The sequence below is a fragment of the Pelmatolapia mariae genome, linkage group LG3_W (genome assembly GCF_036321145.2).
Source record: "Pelmatolapia mariae isolate MD_Pm_ZW linkage group LG3_W, Pm_UMD_F_2, whole genome shotgun sequence".
Classification (NCBI taxonomy): Eukaryota; Metazoa; Chordata; class Actinopteri; order Cichliformes; family Cichlidae; genus Pelmatolapia; species Pelmatolapia mariae.
The window spans coordinates 82652405-82667603 of NC_086229.1; the positions used below are offsets into that span (position 1 = coordinate 82652405).

General features: G+C 40.4%; 1 protein-coding gene across 27 annotated transcripts in view; it reads left to right on the top strand.

Annotated features, from left to right (window-relative positions):
- LOC134624906 (receptor-type tyrosine-protein phosphatase delta-like) overlaps positions 1 to 15199 on the top strand; it is a 406192-nt gene that overhangs the window by 340186 nt on the left and 50807 nt on the right. For 17 of the 27 annotated variants that reach the window (XM_063470054.1, XM_063470064.1, XM_063470073.1 and 14 more), the window contains exon 13: positions 13198 to 13386. In XM_063470054.1, the coding sequence (XP_063326124.1) occupies positions 13198 to 13386 (189 nt within the window). Of the gene's footprint in view, positions 1 to 13197; positions 13387 to 14542; positions 14552 to 15199 lie in introns of all 27 variants that reach the window. The other 10 variants (XM_063470050.1, XM_063470055.1, XM_063470052.1 and 7 more) reach the window with 1 other exon arrangement.

Sequence of the window (15199 nt, forward strand, 5' to 3'; positions counted from 1 at the left end):
TCAGTAGTAATGTACAATAAGCCCTTTGTTATCGGGGCTTTTCAAAATAAATAAATAAATAAAAAATTTAAAAAATCCCTGCAGCAAGATGTTAGATACATCAGGCTCCAAAAATATCAAATAGAGTTCTCAAACTTTATTAAATTGGTTTGATTTTGAATGCAATATAAATGAGAGGTATTGTAATGTAACCAGATCAAACAGCACTCAATGGTAACCTTTAATACTCACTTCTTTTTCAGGAATTCACGTCAATTAGATGTTCTGGTGCAGTCTCCTATTTCTTATTTTAGATCTAATGTATTGCAATAAGAGACTTATGGTCGATCTCCAGTTTTAAACCTAATATAATATAACCTAATGCAACTTATAACATGACCTAAGACAATGAGTTAAGGTAACAATTTAAGTCTTTGTGCGTTTCAGGCACATCTACGAAGGACTGGGGTTGAAATTATGTCTTTGGCTGTGAGGCAAATGCTAAAAAAGCTTTTTAATCTAACCCTTTTCATGAAGGGCTTCCTTTGACTCTTCCTCCTATTTGGTGTGAGACTTGTTTGGGCATCATGAGAGCATAATAATGAAGATAAAAAGCATGTCTCACAAGCTGTAGTCTGAGATTTGGCAACCATGCTAAGACTCTTCAGTAGAAGTTTGTAAGGTTTATCTTAAGCACCGAGCATAATACAAACTAGCATCTGACAACCTGCTTACAGGGCATTCTGTTTAGGATGTTTACCATCTTATATGACTCTGTTAACATGCTAACATTTGTTATATCATCTACATGTTTAGAGAAACATTTATGTCGACCATGAGCTCAGATATTAATTCATACATTTTTCACCATCACTTCTTTGAGCGCGATAAAATACAATCACTGTTTGTTCACATTACTTAATATCATTGACTGTGAGAAACCTCAGTTTTTCAGCTAATTAAGTCTAGCATGACTTGTAGGCTAGCTTTTAAATGCAATATCTGTCATAATGAAACCCTAGGAAACACTTTATAGCTGTCTGCAGTAACTTAACTACCCCTATCAGCATGCATTGCACAGTGGCTGCTGCTACTTGCTGGTACTTGTGCTGCACACTGGGAAAAACGAGAGAGTTCTCCACTACCTCAAACACACAAGTTACCCAAAGGCCAGCTTCCTGAAAGACAGGGTGCAGCTGGTATCGCTGCACTATATGGCAGAGCATAACGTATATTTAATCAGGAATACTCCTTTGGCTAGACTAGGAGGGACACAAGGTCATAAAATGAGGAGTGTGTAAGTCTGAGCCAGGTAGTCGAGGGGTGCTAATGTTAGCAGCTTTGATCTTAGCTGCACTCAAAAGTAATTTTCTACTAGATTAATTGGTACTGCAGGGTCATCCTAAATGCATCTAATGATCTTGAGAAACTTCTCAAGCCATGTAAGGTTGCTTGCTAATTACAACCAAACAACTTTGGTGAAAAGTGACGCGTCAAGAATTAATTTTGTGCTACTTCCCCCTCCCCGTACATGTGTTATATTAAGAATAAATGCGGTGACTAATTCGAAGCCAAGGGGGATAAAACCTCATATTTTTGTCGTTGCATGTTTCATCATCTTTGAGCGCACCTGTCAAATCTCAAAACTTAAAGCAATATAGCAATATCCGTGATAAAACGATGTCAGAACCCGCCTGCTGTGACACCCATCTCCCGCAGTCACTTTTGGAGGAGAATGCCTGTCTGCTAAATTTGAAAAGCCTGATACAACCCCATTTTCCATTAGGGCTCTTTGAGAGCCAAGAGGTCCTCTCTGCAGGATGTTAGCAAGCATGAATAATCTCTATACCCCCCTCTCCTGCTAGTAAGCTTTTAGATATATAAATTATTGAAATGGCTGGTGCTAGGTTTTTCCTTTCTCGGGAGGAAGTGAACTTGTATAAAAGTCAGCTTCCTCAGACATTTATACCACTCCTTTTATACGTCTCCCAGAGTGTTCGTCTGAGTCTACCGATACCACGGCATAACCCTTAAAGATAGCCGCCCCTGTCTAAAAACAAAAAAGTGATTTAAATTTTAAAAACTTTGTGGATTCTAGTAAAGTAATACACTAATAAACACCTCAATGGACACATAATATTGAACAAAGAGGAGATTTACCCAAGAGATTGCCAAGATATTTGAAATGCCTCTTGAGTCAAACTAACCTTTGCTTCTCAATGTACAGTACACGAAGGTTAATGAAGCAACTCAGCGTCTCACGGTTTTGCCGTCTGTCTTTTTTTGCTGCCTGGTAGGAAACCTCACCTAGTCGCCGATGCTCTCCTGAGCCCCTGCCGACTCCGGCTTCTGGCTTTGGCCTTTATCAGCTGCCCCTGAACCGATAAGACGAATAAGGCAACGTTGTTTTATGATAAATGTTGATGCTTTATTAAACTTCGAAGTTTCAAACATATAGTTATCCCAAGTGGGCGGTGAGAGGGTAAATATACAGTGAATAAGCCTGAGACATAAAAGCGGAACAGATGTCTGTGCTTCAAAGTGACAGGAGCGTTGGTGAGAATGGAGGCGTCTCTAAGGAGAAGGTAGCGTGTGGTTGTTTATATATTCCCTTCCACGTCCTCTTTATTTGTGAATGCTTAATGCACTCAGGAGGATCAAATGAGGGTTGATGGACTGTTAAGAAAAAGCTAAAAAATAAATAAATAAAGGGAAAAAAGAAGAAGAAGAGGCTTCCTAAGGTGCATCTCATGATGTTGAGAGGGACTAAATGACATCCATTTTGGCTTTGTGTTTGGCAAATAGCTGAAAGCACTGTCAAATAGTTTGCTCCCTCCTCTGCTGATTACTAATAATTGAAAAAAAAATGTGGATGGAAGACATCCACAAGAAGATTTCTTTTTTCTTTCTTCCTTTCCAACTAAATAAATGGGACACTGTTTTCTGGAGTAAATGGAATCATTGCTCAGGGTAACAACCAGCAAATGGAATATGCAAAGTAAAATCCTGAAGAGGGCGGGAGAAGGACATAAGCGAACGCGGAGGCGGGAGACGCAAAAAGACGGATTGAGAGACTCCTCAACGTAAAGCAAATTTAAAGCCCGGGATGAACTGGATCGAGACTGATGGAGCCGGTAAACAGGGGCGAATGCAAAAGACGAAGAAAGACTTGATTGAAGGTAGAGCAGGTCTCAACCTCCCTCTCTACCTTGCCCCTAGGTGATCTTTACTCAGAACAGTACATCTGGCTGAGCTGACATGTAGTCTGTAAAGCAACAACGAAAAAAAGAAGTGGGGGGGCATCTGAGTGTAAATGGAGCTTTGTGCTTGGCTTCCTGCCTGTCTTGCTGCTTGCCCAGCCAGGCCTGTAGAGAAAGGCCCCCTCTCCGCCCTTCCTGCTTCATCTCTCCGTTTCATCTCGCTCTTTACCCATCCATTTTAGCGCTACCCCTAAGGGGCATCCGACACTAACACTCCCTCTCTGCTTTCATTCTCTTCCTCCCACTCCCTTCGCTTATGTTGTAAATGGAGGAATATCACAGCTAATCCGTCATGTTTATGAATGACATTGGGCCTACGGAGAGTTGGGTCGCCTTGCCAGAAGTGGCGTACATCTCTGTTGCATGCCCTCTGCTTGGCTGATCCAATCTGCCCCAGCAGCAGTGGCCATAAAAAAAAACAATGTCTATGGGGGAAGGCAGGCTTGGAGGGACATTTTGTTGGGTCACTTTAAAGCTTTTTTTTAAAAAGAAATCATTTTTCCACCCAATATTTTCTATCGAATTGTAAAAAACCAAAGCTGCTCTATCTGTGGACCTCACTTTGTGTCAGTGTAAACCTTCCAGCTGTGTTTTAAGGGCATTGTGGACAAATTAATAACAAGAATACTCTAACTTGATTGCTCAATGTAAGTTATTCTTAGAGGCTCAAGGTTGCAATGGTTTGGGCATGTGCAGAGGAGGACAGGAAGTTGGAGATGGAGCTGCCAGGCAGGAGGGAAAGAGAAAGATCACAGAGAAAATGTAGTGAAGGAGGACATGAAGAGGGTTGATGTGACAGAGGGAGAGATAGAGATAGAGGCAGATGAGCCGCTGTGGCGACCCCTAAAGGGAGAGGCTGAAAGCTGAAAGCTGGGTATTGTTTTTGTCAGGATACAAGAAAATTGCAAATGTGAAATATGTGTAATTTGGCTTTTGTATCATGTGATCTCACCTTCCTGCTGTTGATGAGGAGCAGCCAGTCCGTAGAAAGCTGACTAAAAGGCAAGACTCAGGTACCAGATGATCAGCTCCGAGGCTAAGATTAACTAAGATTATTCTGATTATTCTGAACAGTGATTCATGCAAGCCTAATCTAGCTGGAGCTGGAAATGAGCATAATGAAATCCTTTAATGAAAGAAAAATGTTGACTTAAAAGTTTTTCAACTAGTTCTCCAAAGTCACTATGAATGAGGAAATTGTTCACGTGTGAAGGCTTTCTTGTGGGGGTGGGGGGGTTGCCTGTGATTAATAGATTGACTCTACAATGCTTTCCTCATAATTTCAGGCATTAGGTGAGGATTTTTAATGACAAATAAGCAGCATTCAATTAATTACACAATCTCAAAGGGGATTTATGGAAGAAACAATCAGTGTGGGGCAAAAGGGGGAGAGGAAGCTATTTTTCACCGAGACAGACTGCCGTGAACCTCGGGTTAAGAGAGCTTTCTGCGCCTTCACCTTCCTCCTCCCATAATTCGTTCCAACATTCATCATCGCAGGAGTTTTAAAGAACACACAGGATAGTATTTCACAACCAATTCCTTTTTTCACTGCTTTAGGCCACAGTGGGGAAATAAAAGTTTTAGTGGATAGTCGATGGTCCCTCGTTGTCCGCCCTGGGGTTTTAGCAGCTTTCTCAAAGAGACTGTATTTGTTCAGCAAATTACTGAACTACCTTTTAGAGGCACCAAGCTGGAGAGACTTAATGCCACTTTGTGTCAGAGTGGGAATGTTCCTCCTAAAACTCTATTACAGCAAATTGAAATTAGCGGTTTGAGCCAACTGTGGCACATTCGCGGTAATATTCATTAGCGTGCTCGGTACCTGTTGAATCAACTAATAAACTAGACTGAAGCATATTTTCCGGAGCCAAGCCAGGATTCCAAGGAGCTGTTTTTACAGCACAAAATGAAACATAAAGGAACAACTGCAGAAACATGTTTTGTTTTTGTTAAATTGACTGACATTCCTCGTGTGGTTTTCTTCACCTCACATCAGATGATTCGTTAATGCCGAACATGAGGCTTTGGCACATACAGCGCGCATGCAGGTATACATCCAAAACGAGAGGCACCACTCTCTGATCTTGAATGTTAAACGCGCAAATGTATCTTCATTTGAGATAAATGAGTCATGGGCTTTCATGGAAAACACGAACCCTCGGGCTCTTTGCTAGATACAAAAGGATTAGATCTGACATGCAGGTCCTGCACGGACGCATTTGCAAACCTGAAGTAGAAAGCAGCAACCCCTTGCCACTTAAGATTTTCCCATACGGCTGATCTAAGGCTTTTGGACATACAGACGCATGACCCCAGACTCTCATGTTTGAAAAGTCTCTTCCAGTCTAGACAATCATAAAGCTACGTGCCACGTTTTAAAACAATTTGAAGGTTGACTCAGAGTTCAGTAGCCTGAATCCTTTAAAGAGCAACACAGGAAGGAGAATTTCAGAATTATCCCCCTTCGACACAGCAGCGTGTGCTCTATTAGACGCTAGTGCTGAGCATTTTGTTTTCCATTATTGGATTACTTAAGCAATATCTACCCAATGCAGGTGCCAGGAGGCTTATTTGGAAAATCAGGCTCAAAGGAAGCTCTAGAGTGAAAAAAACCCTAATCTTATTTAGACTGGACAACATATGTGCCAAGCAGCACTGGGATGTATCAACAAGATAAATACTGGCTCTGAATTCTCTGAGGGCATTCGGGGAGAATTTAGACGTCTCGATTCGTAATTTCTTAAGAATTGCGACGAAGCGCGCATGTATGTTTATACGCTGCGTGCTTGTCAGACTTGTTGCTTTAATAGCTGGACCTGCCACTCATGAATGTTACTTTATGCTCCCAGTGTCAGGGGTCATCGCTTTCACTTGCATCTCAACTATTCCAAGTATTCTACCCAAGGCAGTGCCAGCCCATTTATATGCTGAAAGCAATCTTAAGGCATTAGTGGAGTATTTATTTATTTTTTAACTCTGCAAAGCCTCAAAAATGTAAAATATTGCCTGAAAATTCATTCAGTATTCATATGTGAGCTTTAATTCATATCATTTTTGCTACATCCAGCATTTTTGTGCATATTATTGCTCACAGTTTAGCTTAAAAAACATGCTTAAAAACATCAGGCTGATGTAGAAGTCTCAAAAACTCTCAAATATGATTCAGTTGGTGTTATAGGGTTAAATATTGTTTCATGCCACCTGCTAGCATGGTATCCTAAAGCAGAAAAAAGATTTTAAGGAATATTTAAGAGGTTCTAAAGTAGAAAAACACCATCAAATGTCCTAGTTCAGTGATCAAAAATTAATGTGGGGACACGTTTCACCTCTGCTCAAAGTTAATGGGCAGAATGATGGATGGTGTGTTGAGCTAAGCAACTATGTCCAGGTTCAGGATTGAGGTTGTTCAACCAAGCTGTAGGTAGCTGATAAAGCAAAGGGTGGGCTCAGATTCAGAACCTGTCACTCATTAGGAGCTGGATTGTAAAGTGCATCTTTTTTTTTTAACCACAGTATAAAGTGTACCTTGTAAATAGAGCAAGGAAATCAACTGTGATGTGGGTGAAAGTGGTGAAACATTAGAGCGGAGGGGAGGGAGAGAAGAATGGAACAGATGCCGTCATAGAATTGGCACAAAATGAAATTGCTGCCTTCTTTTGTTAATCAAGAGCTCTTACGTTTGGTTGAGTAATTTTGTTTGTGTGAAAACAAAAGCATAATTAACAGTTCCCTCTCCGTGCCAAAGGGAGAAAAAAAATGAATATGTCAGTGGAACAGGAGCCGAACAGAACATTTTATTGACGGGGATTTAGGTCGTCTCTCGCAGCGTTTTTAGCGTGAACAAATCATACAGGTCACCGTTACGAAAACCTTGTTTTATTTTGCTTTCTTTAAACATTAAGAGCGTTAGCACAAATCATGTTTAGGCAAAAACAAAGTTAACCAAAATTTTAAAAAGATCCATAAACATATGAACAATCTCAAGCCTGCAGCGTTGGAGCAAGTCTGCCTCTTAATAATTAAAGTTATTTGCTATTCAACCTTTTTTCATTTTACATACTTTATTTAAATTTCTCTGTCCTTTCTCTTAAACTGTGTACACAGAGTTCTTTTAGAAAACCGAGTCGAGGCAGGCTAATGTATTAGCAAACCATGAAACAAGTCGATTCCAAACAATGCTATTGTATTGAGTAAAATCACTGTATGATTAATATGATTAGCGCTCTAACCCTCCTAAATTCTCTGATCTTCTTTCTCACTTGTTTTGGATTTTGGAGCATTGAAACAGCTTTTTAATCAGTGTCCCTCAACTTCAAATTATATGCTATGGTGTGGTGGGAAAAATGGTTTGGGCTCAGACTGCTGAGAAAAATAAGCACTACTGTCACATTCAACATGGTTGATGTTTTGCGGCTTCTTTTCTTTTCTGCTAGTCTCATCTTGGGAGGGGTAGCGAGGATCAGATGGATTTCCTGAATTGGGCAAAAATCATCTTTAGGACGATGACAAGAAGTGGTGTAAATAGTTAAAGACATCCACCTGAGCCAAATTCCTGCACGTTCATAATTGACAATCTTTTATGAAGACGGGATACCAAAACACAGACTCCCGTGCTGCTGCCACAGTAAGTGACCTGTGACAGCCTCTTTGAGGAGATTGTATCCACTCAAATACGTCCAACAAATATACCTTATTATGTCCTCGGGGGATTTTCCCCGAAGAATAACCTCAACCACGAGGGTGAAAAGTCTTGTTCCGCTTGGGGAGAAAAGGGGTCGGACCAAATCCAATCCTTGTGCAGCAACCACAGAACTAAAGCCAGAATGTGACTGGAAAGGTTTATGTTTTTATGGCTTTACTTGGAAAGTCCGGTGCAACAAAGGCTTATTTTCTTCTCGGATTCCTTCATCGGGTATTTTTGGAGCCAGCTGTGATTTGCCAAATGTGATTTCAGTGTCACAAAAGAGCATCCATAACTCACGATATGGGGAATGTGTGTTTTTTTTTTTAAATTTACACTTCATTTCACAACCAATGTGTGCTACTTCTTGGTTATTTTTAGAACAGTGTGTAGCTTCTTGACATCTCTAGTCCAGTGTGTGACTATCAAGATTTACTACACATAAATTGTCAAACTTACTTTGCTTAAAGCTGCGAAGCTGTTAACTTAACTAAATGTGATGCCAGGCAACACCGGCACACTGCAGCGTTGCTTTGTTAAAAAACCTGTGCTGTGTGCACAGCTTGACATTCACCGGATAAATGAAAGTGATAGCGAAGACACGGTTGAACGTCTGCTGATCCTGTGTAGGTGCTGAGCAGGAGAAACAAACAGGCTTTTCATTTTGATGTCTGAACCCAGTGTCACACAGCTGTCAACATGTAAGTGCGTGCCAAATTTAGGCAGCGATTCTGGCCTTATGTGCAGGTCCCCATGCCTCACAAATGAATTCGTGTCCATAGATCTAACCACGTTAGTTTTCTAAGACACTGTAAACGTCGCCTTGTACAGCTACCTCGGTGTTGCATCAACTAAAGTACACTTGTGAGTAACTGACTGGCTAAACGGCGCCTCTGTCAGTTCAGAGTACACCAAGTCTATTTAATTAAATCCTGAAAAAAAGGGGTTTTGTCACTCTGGTCACTAAATCTTTTAAGTTACAACTGAAAAATGACAAAAAAATTGAATTTATTGCTGTACTGAAGCAACACTTTAGAAAATTTAATGGCCCCTGTTGTCATACTAGGAAAATGTGATTTCACTTATGCTCGTATTCTGTATGAGTGATCAATAGATATAATCTGCTAATGGGGTGAGTTTATGTCCAATGGCCTTATGTCTTCTGCAGAAATCTGCTCACTGAGGTACTTTTTGAGCCAATGTCCTTTTTATACTCATCCAATACTTGGCAACACACACTCATATGGCCTGATAGCCTGGCAGTGGCTAATGTGTGCAAATTGTCATTGGGAGTCTTTTTATATCAAGCACCAGTGCTCAGCACTTCTTTAGAAGGTGACTTCAGCATTTCTCTCCCTTCCATCTCATTTAGTGTGTAGATCCATTGTTGAATATACAGTATGGGTCTGTAAAGCAGGAAGTGCCCTTGTCTTAGGGTGTCCTTGAGATTGCAGTCCGGAGCCAGGTAGAATAAGCGAACGAGAAAAATTATGTAAAAACCATTCCGCTTTTTTTTTCTTTTTACCTGTTAATTTCACCCTTCAGGTTTGACTTTCATTTATTGCACGGAGTGGCTTAGCACTGTTTTCATGGCACCTAGGACATAATGTATTCACCCCAGCCTACACATTCAACAGCAAATGCAAGCGCCCCAAACTTTTCCAGTTTCCCCCCCTGACAGGATGCACTTGAGACCTTTTAAGTGGCACTGAAACAGCTCCTTACTGACAATCTCTGCAAGTCGAAAAAACTGCAAACCACTTGGTCTCTGCTTGACTAATTATTTCAGTCTTTACCTCTAATGCCTTGTCAATAAACCACGTTCTTCAAAAATGTGCAACATGTGTGGTTAAAGAGCAATTAATGTGATTTCATTTTGCTCTCTTAGCCTTATAAGGAGAACGCTGCAGCAGCTCTGTTGACATGAGTTGTTAATCACAGCAGCAGCTTCCAATTGTGTTCAATTTCCCCTTCCTTTATTTATTATCACAATAGTAATTCACTTCACTATGAAATAAATGAGAGTAGAGCTAAGAGTTACAAGCGGCTTGAGAATATGAATGTAGTTGCGTTTGTTGTATCTAAAGTTTCAGATCTGTGCGAGGAAAGTTTTCAGATAGCTCACTGTCGATGTCATGACTTTGTGACCATTCTTGATGAGCGCGGGTTCACGAGGCAGCTGTAAATTACATTTCTGGCCAAAGTAGGAATCCATGCACGAGGCCAGAACTATTTGTAACAAATCATTAATTTTGTCTGGACGCATACCGGCTGACTGCACTAAAAATATGGTTTAGCGAAATGTAACACTCATTTAGATAATATGGGTTTGGCAAAAGTGCACGTTGTTCACTTGACCCCACATTTTTTTTTGCCCTCACACAATTCTTCTGTGTGATACTGTAGTTAATCAGTAGGCTGAATCAGGCGTACGGCGGTGATTCCACATGATTTTGCAGAGTATACCACTTACAGTTTAAAATTAAATGTCCCCTGCCCCTCTTTTGCAGTCCTTAAAGCTGCAGCACGAGAACAGTTCTAACATCTTACAGGATAGCTAAATTATGATCTCTTGAGCACTTTGTTTTAGAATACATTGCAATCTCATGAGCATTGCATTTTAGTTCGCATGGATTGTCACATCCAATTACTATATTCAACATGCATCCCTGCTCCTAGGCTTGCCTCTGGCTATTGTGTTTGATCAGGTATACTTTGGACTCACTGTAGAATCAACTAATTGTCTGTTCGACCTTGAACAGGCTGGAGGGAGCCTGGACAGGAGCTACCATGTACAATTAATTCATTTCCCCTCCCTCCGTGTCTTTCTTCATTTGAATGAGCAGTGCACTTTCTCACATTAAACTGCTCTTTCATTCCTTGATAGTTGTTAACCTAGAGCTTTTATTGGAGCTAAGTGACTGGGACCAAATTTGTGCATGGACTTCAAGTACTGCACCTTTTTGCGAAATCAATAGTTAAACATATGTGACCATTCTTTACATTTTTATGTTGATGTTTTACCAAACTCACACAGAATTACCAGTTTATATTTATGGGAATGATAACTGAGATTTGTATCGCCTGTTTGCATCTTCTAAACACTTCAGACTGAGTCAGTGTTTAATTTGTAGACCTGTTTTTTCTAAGGTGATATATGCTGATGGAGAATGTTAATAGTTCTTGAAGACTATTAAATGAACATTAAAAAACAATAGACTGAACATCAATCATTTAGCCACCCTCGGTGGGTTATGAATCATGGCAAAAACAAGTTCCCAAGGGAAAAAGAATAATATTTGAATAATTTCTAAGTACTTTATCCAAAAATCAGCCCTGTTCTTTTTCTTGTATACTTTTCTAGTTTATTTACGATGTAAATTAAATAAGGCCACTGTTTGACGGAGGCGATTTGATGAAGTGCTTGCTGTTTTTATGAGCATCTGTACTGTGCCAACAACAAGCAGACACAATGCCAGATAACTGCAAAAGTTTAACAAGAGTAAAGCCAGAGCATCTTTCATTACCTTAATGGACGCTGGACATGATAAAGATAACGTATGCTCTCGGCAGCCACAAAATTAAAACTACTGACAGGTAAAGTGAATAACCCTACAGTGCAGCTTTCTCCTGGGAATCCTCGTTTCCTGGCATTTAACTGCATGGTATGACACACAGCTTAACTATATACCAATTTCAGCACCACTCCCTGATGGCAGAGGCCTCCTGACAGCAGAACAAGGTGCTCAAGGTTTTGACCCAGCCTCCAAACGCCCCAGATCCCAATCCACACAAGCTTCGATGGGATATGCCAGAAAAGGCCAATTAACCCCCCCACCAGAGAACCCAAAGGATTTGGAGTCATTGTTCCAGTTCCAGAAACCAGATGCCACCCATGTCTGTGCCCTGACAAGATGTCCTGTATATCTAAAAGCACATATTGGCAAAGAAAACAACTTCTTTTAAAAGGAGTGAGTGCACTCCATAGGCTTGGAAATGATCAAAACCCTTTAAAAAGCCTATAGTTGTCCATTTTCAAAGATGCAGCAATCTTTACCTTACACATCAGTTCAGTCGGGGACACAGAGTTGCATTGGAAAACTTTTGCAGCACAGTCTGAAATCACTCATTTGCAATACTGTGTATTTCTGAGAAGATTTATCCATGGCGGTGGCTTCTCATGCCAGATACCCAAAAGCATTGTTGGAAGGCAGCCATAATTGTCGTTTGGCTGTGCTGCAGACTATGGCATCTCAAAGCTGTTTCTAGTCTGATGTCGCCTCATGAAAATTTAATGAAGAAATAGTTTCCAAAAAGGTGCCGTTTACGAAAGCAACAGAAGACACTAATTAGCGATATCACAGCAGGGAAAGCAAAACTTAAAGATGTACATAAACCTCATTGGCATTCACAGTAAGCAGGTCTTGTTTGGCAGGTTAAGACTTAGCCAACGTTGAAGAGTGGCAGATATTTTGCATATGGGGGATCTTGCAGTGTAGACAGTGTTTGAGTCTGCAGCCTCTCAGAGATCATCACTTGCTTCAAAGTGAAAATACTTCCTGTTGAGAGCTGTGAGCTTCAGACAAAACTGCTCTGGGCTTTGATTTTCTTTGTTTTGCTCAAAGAACATGGTTGGGGCAAAAGTGCAGCGTGAGCTATTTTCTTTCACTTCTCAAACGGCAGCAAGATGTTGCTCGCCCTTGTTCAATCAGAAAGTTGAGACATGCGCGGGAACAAGACAGCTTTTACAACACGGCAAAGCCACCTGCCATCACCAAAGGACATCAAAGCTCTGCTGCACGTGTAGCCACTGAAGCCCCATCCTTTCCCCGAGGAAAAGAAAGAGTGGCATTTATATGCTGTGGATGGATTACATTATTATCGCTCTCATATCTATTATTCTCAGGAGTCATTTAAGTTAGCTAAAATTAGCTTAGCATAAAGACTCAAAACATATAATTGATTCCTATTTTTAATTTACCCTAAGCTACCTATTATAAAATTCTTTTAAAAAAATTATTTCCTTAAGCCGAGCTTTATTTACAGTAGCTGCCTGTTAACTTTTTACGCTAAGCTAACTAGCTGCTAGCTTTAGCTTATTGTATCGTATTTGTCATTCAAAAATGCTGCTATTTAAACAAGCTATTTCTTTAAATGCTAAAGATTTTTTTTCTTCTTTTATTTTCCAATTATCTCTTCCCCCTCCCTAGCACAAGGTTTGATGCTATGCTCAGTTCTGATATATGCCACAATGTCTGTATAACCTATTTGCAGAGGACCAGCTGCCCCCTGGTTTCCCCACCATAGACATGGGCCCACAGTTGAAAGTGGTGGAGCGAACACGCACTGCCACCATGCTCTGTGCTGCCAGCGGCAACCCAGACCCAGATATCTCTTGGTTCAAAGACTTCCTCCCTGTCAACACCAGCAACAACAATGGGCGCATTAAACAGCTCAGATCAGGTAGGTTTCCTCTGCTGAAAATCTAATTACCGGACAGGGAAGTCTTCTTTCTTGTTTTCTTCTATCTGATCTGCTCCCCCTATTGTATCCTCTGTTCTTTCATCCACTTCTTCCTCCCATAATTTAACTTCTCATTTGGCTTTTAATTTTGTAGGTAATGGCATTGTTTCTACTATTTCCTGTCCTCTACTTTCTGTACACCCTGGTGTGTTGTGTCCGTTTGTGTGTCTCCCTTTGTCTTCCAGTGTTGTCATGGGCTGTTGGGATTGTTCCCCCTCCCTCTGTGTTTGCTGGCTTCTGCCCCAACTTCTGCCCTCATTGCTCACTGCTGTGACTTTTTTACAATGAATTCTTTTGCTGTTTTCTGTTGATTTCCTTTCCACTGCATTGGTGCAGAATTTTTTAGAACCATTTTCTTCATGTTCTTATGTCTTTTCTTTTAACAATTAATATTCAACATTCGGCTTCATTCAGAATCTGCAACGGAGTGCGCATACTTTTAAAACAGGAAAACACGCTCCCTCCCCCCAAAAATCGAATTAATGTACTTTTGTCTAAATTTTACTTTCCAAAAGGTATCTTAAACTAATTTGGGTAGATATTTGCTGTGTTTAAGGCCTTTTAGGTTTAAGAAATACATTTAATTTTGGAGACTAATCAGCCACAGTAGTGCGTAAAACTTTTAAAGCTTTTCCCTCTCCCCCCAGCCCCTTGATTCATTGATTTTAGCAGTCCCTGCTTTAATGTTTAGCTGCCAGCTTTGCTTTTTTTGCCTGTGACACACCCCAAAATACTCATTATATATATACTCAAGTTTGATTTTAATATCGCAATATAGAACTTATACATATATATAGCCTGCAACTTTATTTAGCAGCTAATAAGAGCGCATTAACCTAACTACTTAAATTTTAAGTCTTGTGTGTTTGACCCCCTGTCTTCACAGATTTCACAGCTGTTCTTTGTTAAATCATCGTGTTAACCTTACCTCTTTGCCTACTTGTTTTCAACAGAACTGTGTAGCATTAATCCTTTTTGCTAACGTGCAACTCAGAGTTTATAAAGCATTAACAAAACCTTGTTAACTAAACTTACCTAAAGAATATAATCATATTCTTATGCTGTCTTTCTTCTCTCTATATTTTTAAATCTACAGAATCCTTTGGTAAGTGCTTAGCTCTAAAGCGCACATCACCTCCACTAATTTCCATGTTCCAACAACTATTAAAATGCATGGCATGCATTTTACTAACAGATAGTTTAGTCTCAGGGCTACTACTAGAGGCACATACACTCTTCCCTCACCCCACGGTGTCCTGTCACTACCAGCTGTAGCGTCACCTAATCTGGCGGTTATCCAAAGTTTAGCTTAGCATTGTCATATACTGACCTGGATAATGATCTGTCCTCACATGTTTGTAACTCACTTACTGACCCACCGCTTACTCACTTAATCTTTTAACACCAGCACATCTTAGGCATGGAAATTTAAAGAACCTTTAGAGAGGTGACCAGCTCTTCTTAGCTCAGGTCAAGCAAAGGGATCACACTTTTTTTTCTTTAAGTATCTCTGCTCTCAATCTTACACACCACAAAGTCCTGAAAGTCTTTCCCTTCAGTAGATGGTCTTCAGAAGCCATTGCCACTTCCAAAATGGCACCTCCCCGTGGTACACCAATGTGTCTCTCTGACCAGTGATTTTTCTATGATGAATCCTGTCTTTCTTTGCCAGTAGAGTACAGAAAAAAAAGTTCTTATTCTCTTTCTCTCTCCTTTCTCTTTTCCTGTAGTACCTTTATTTACGTACCCTGTT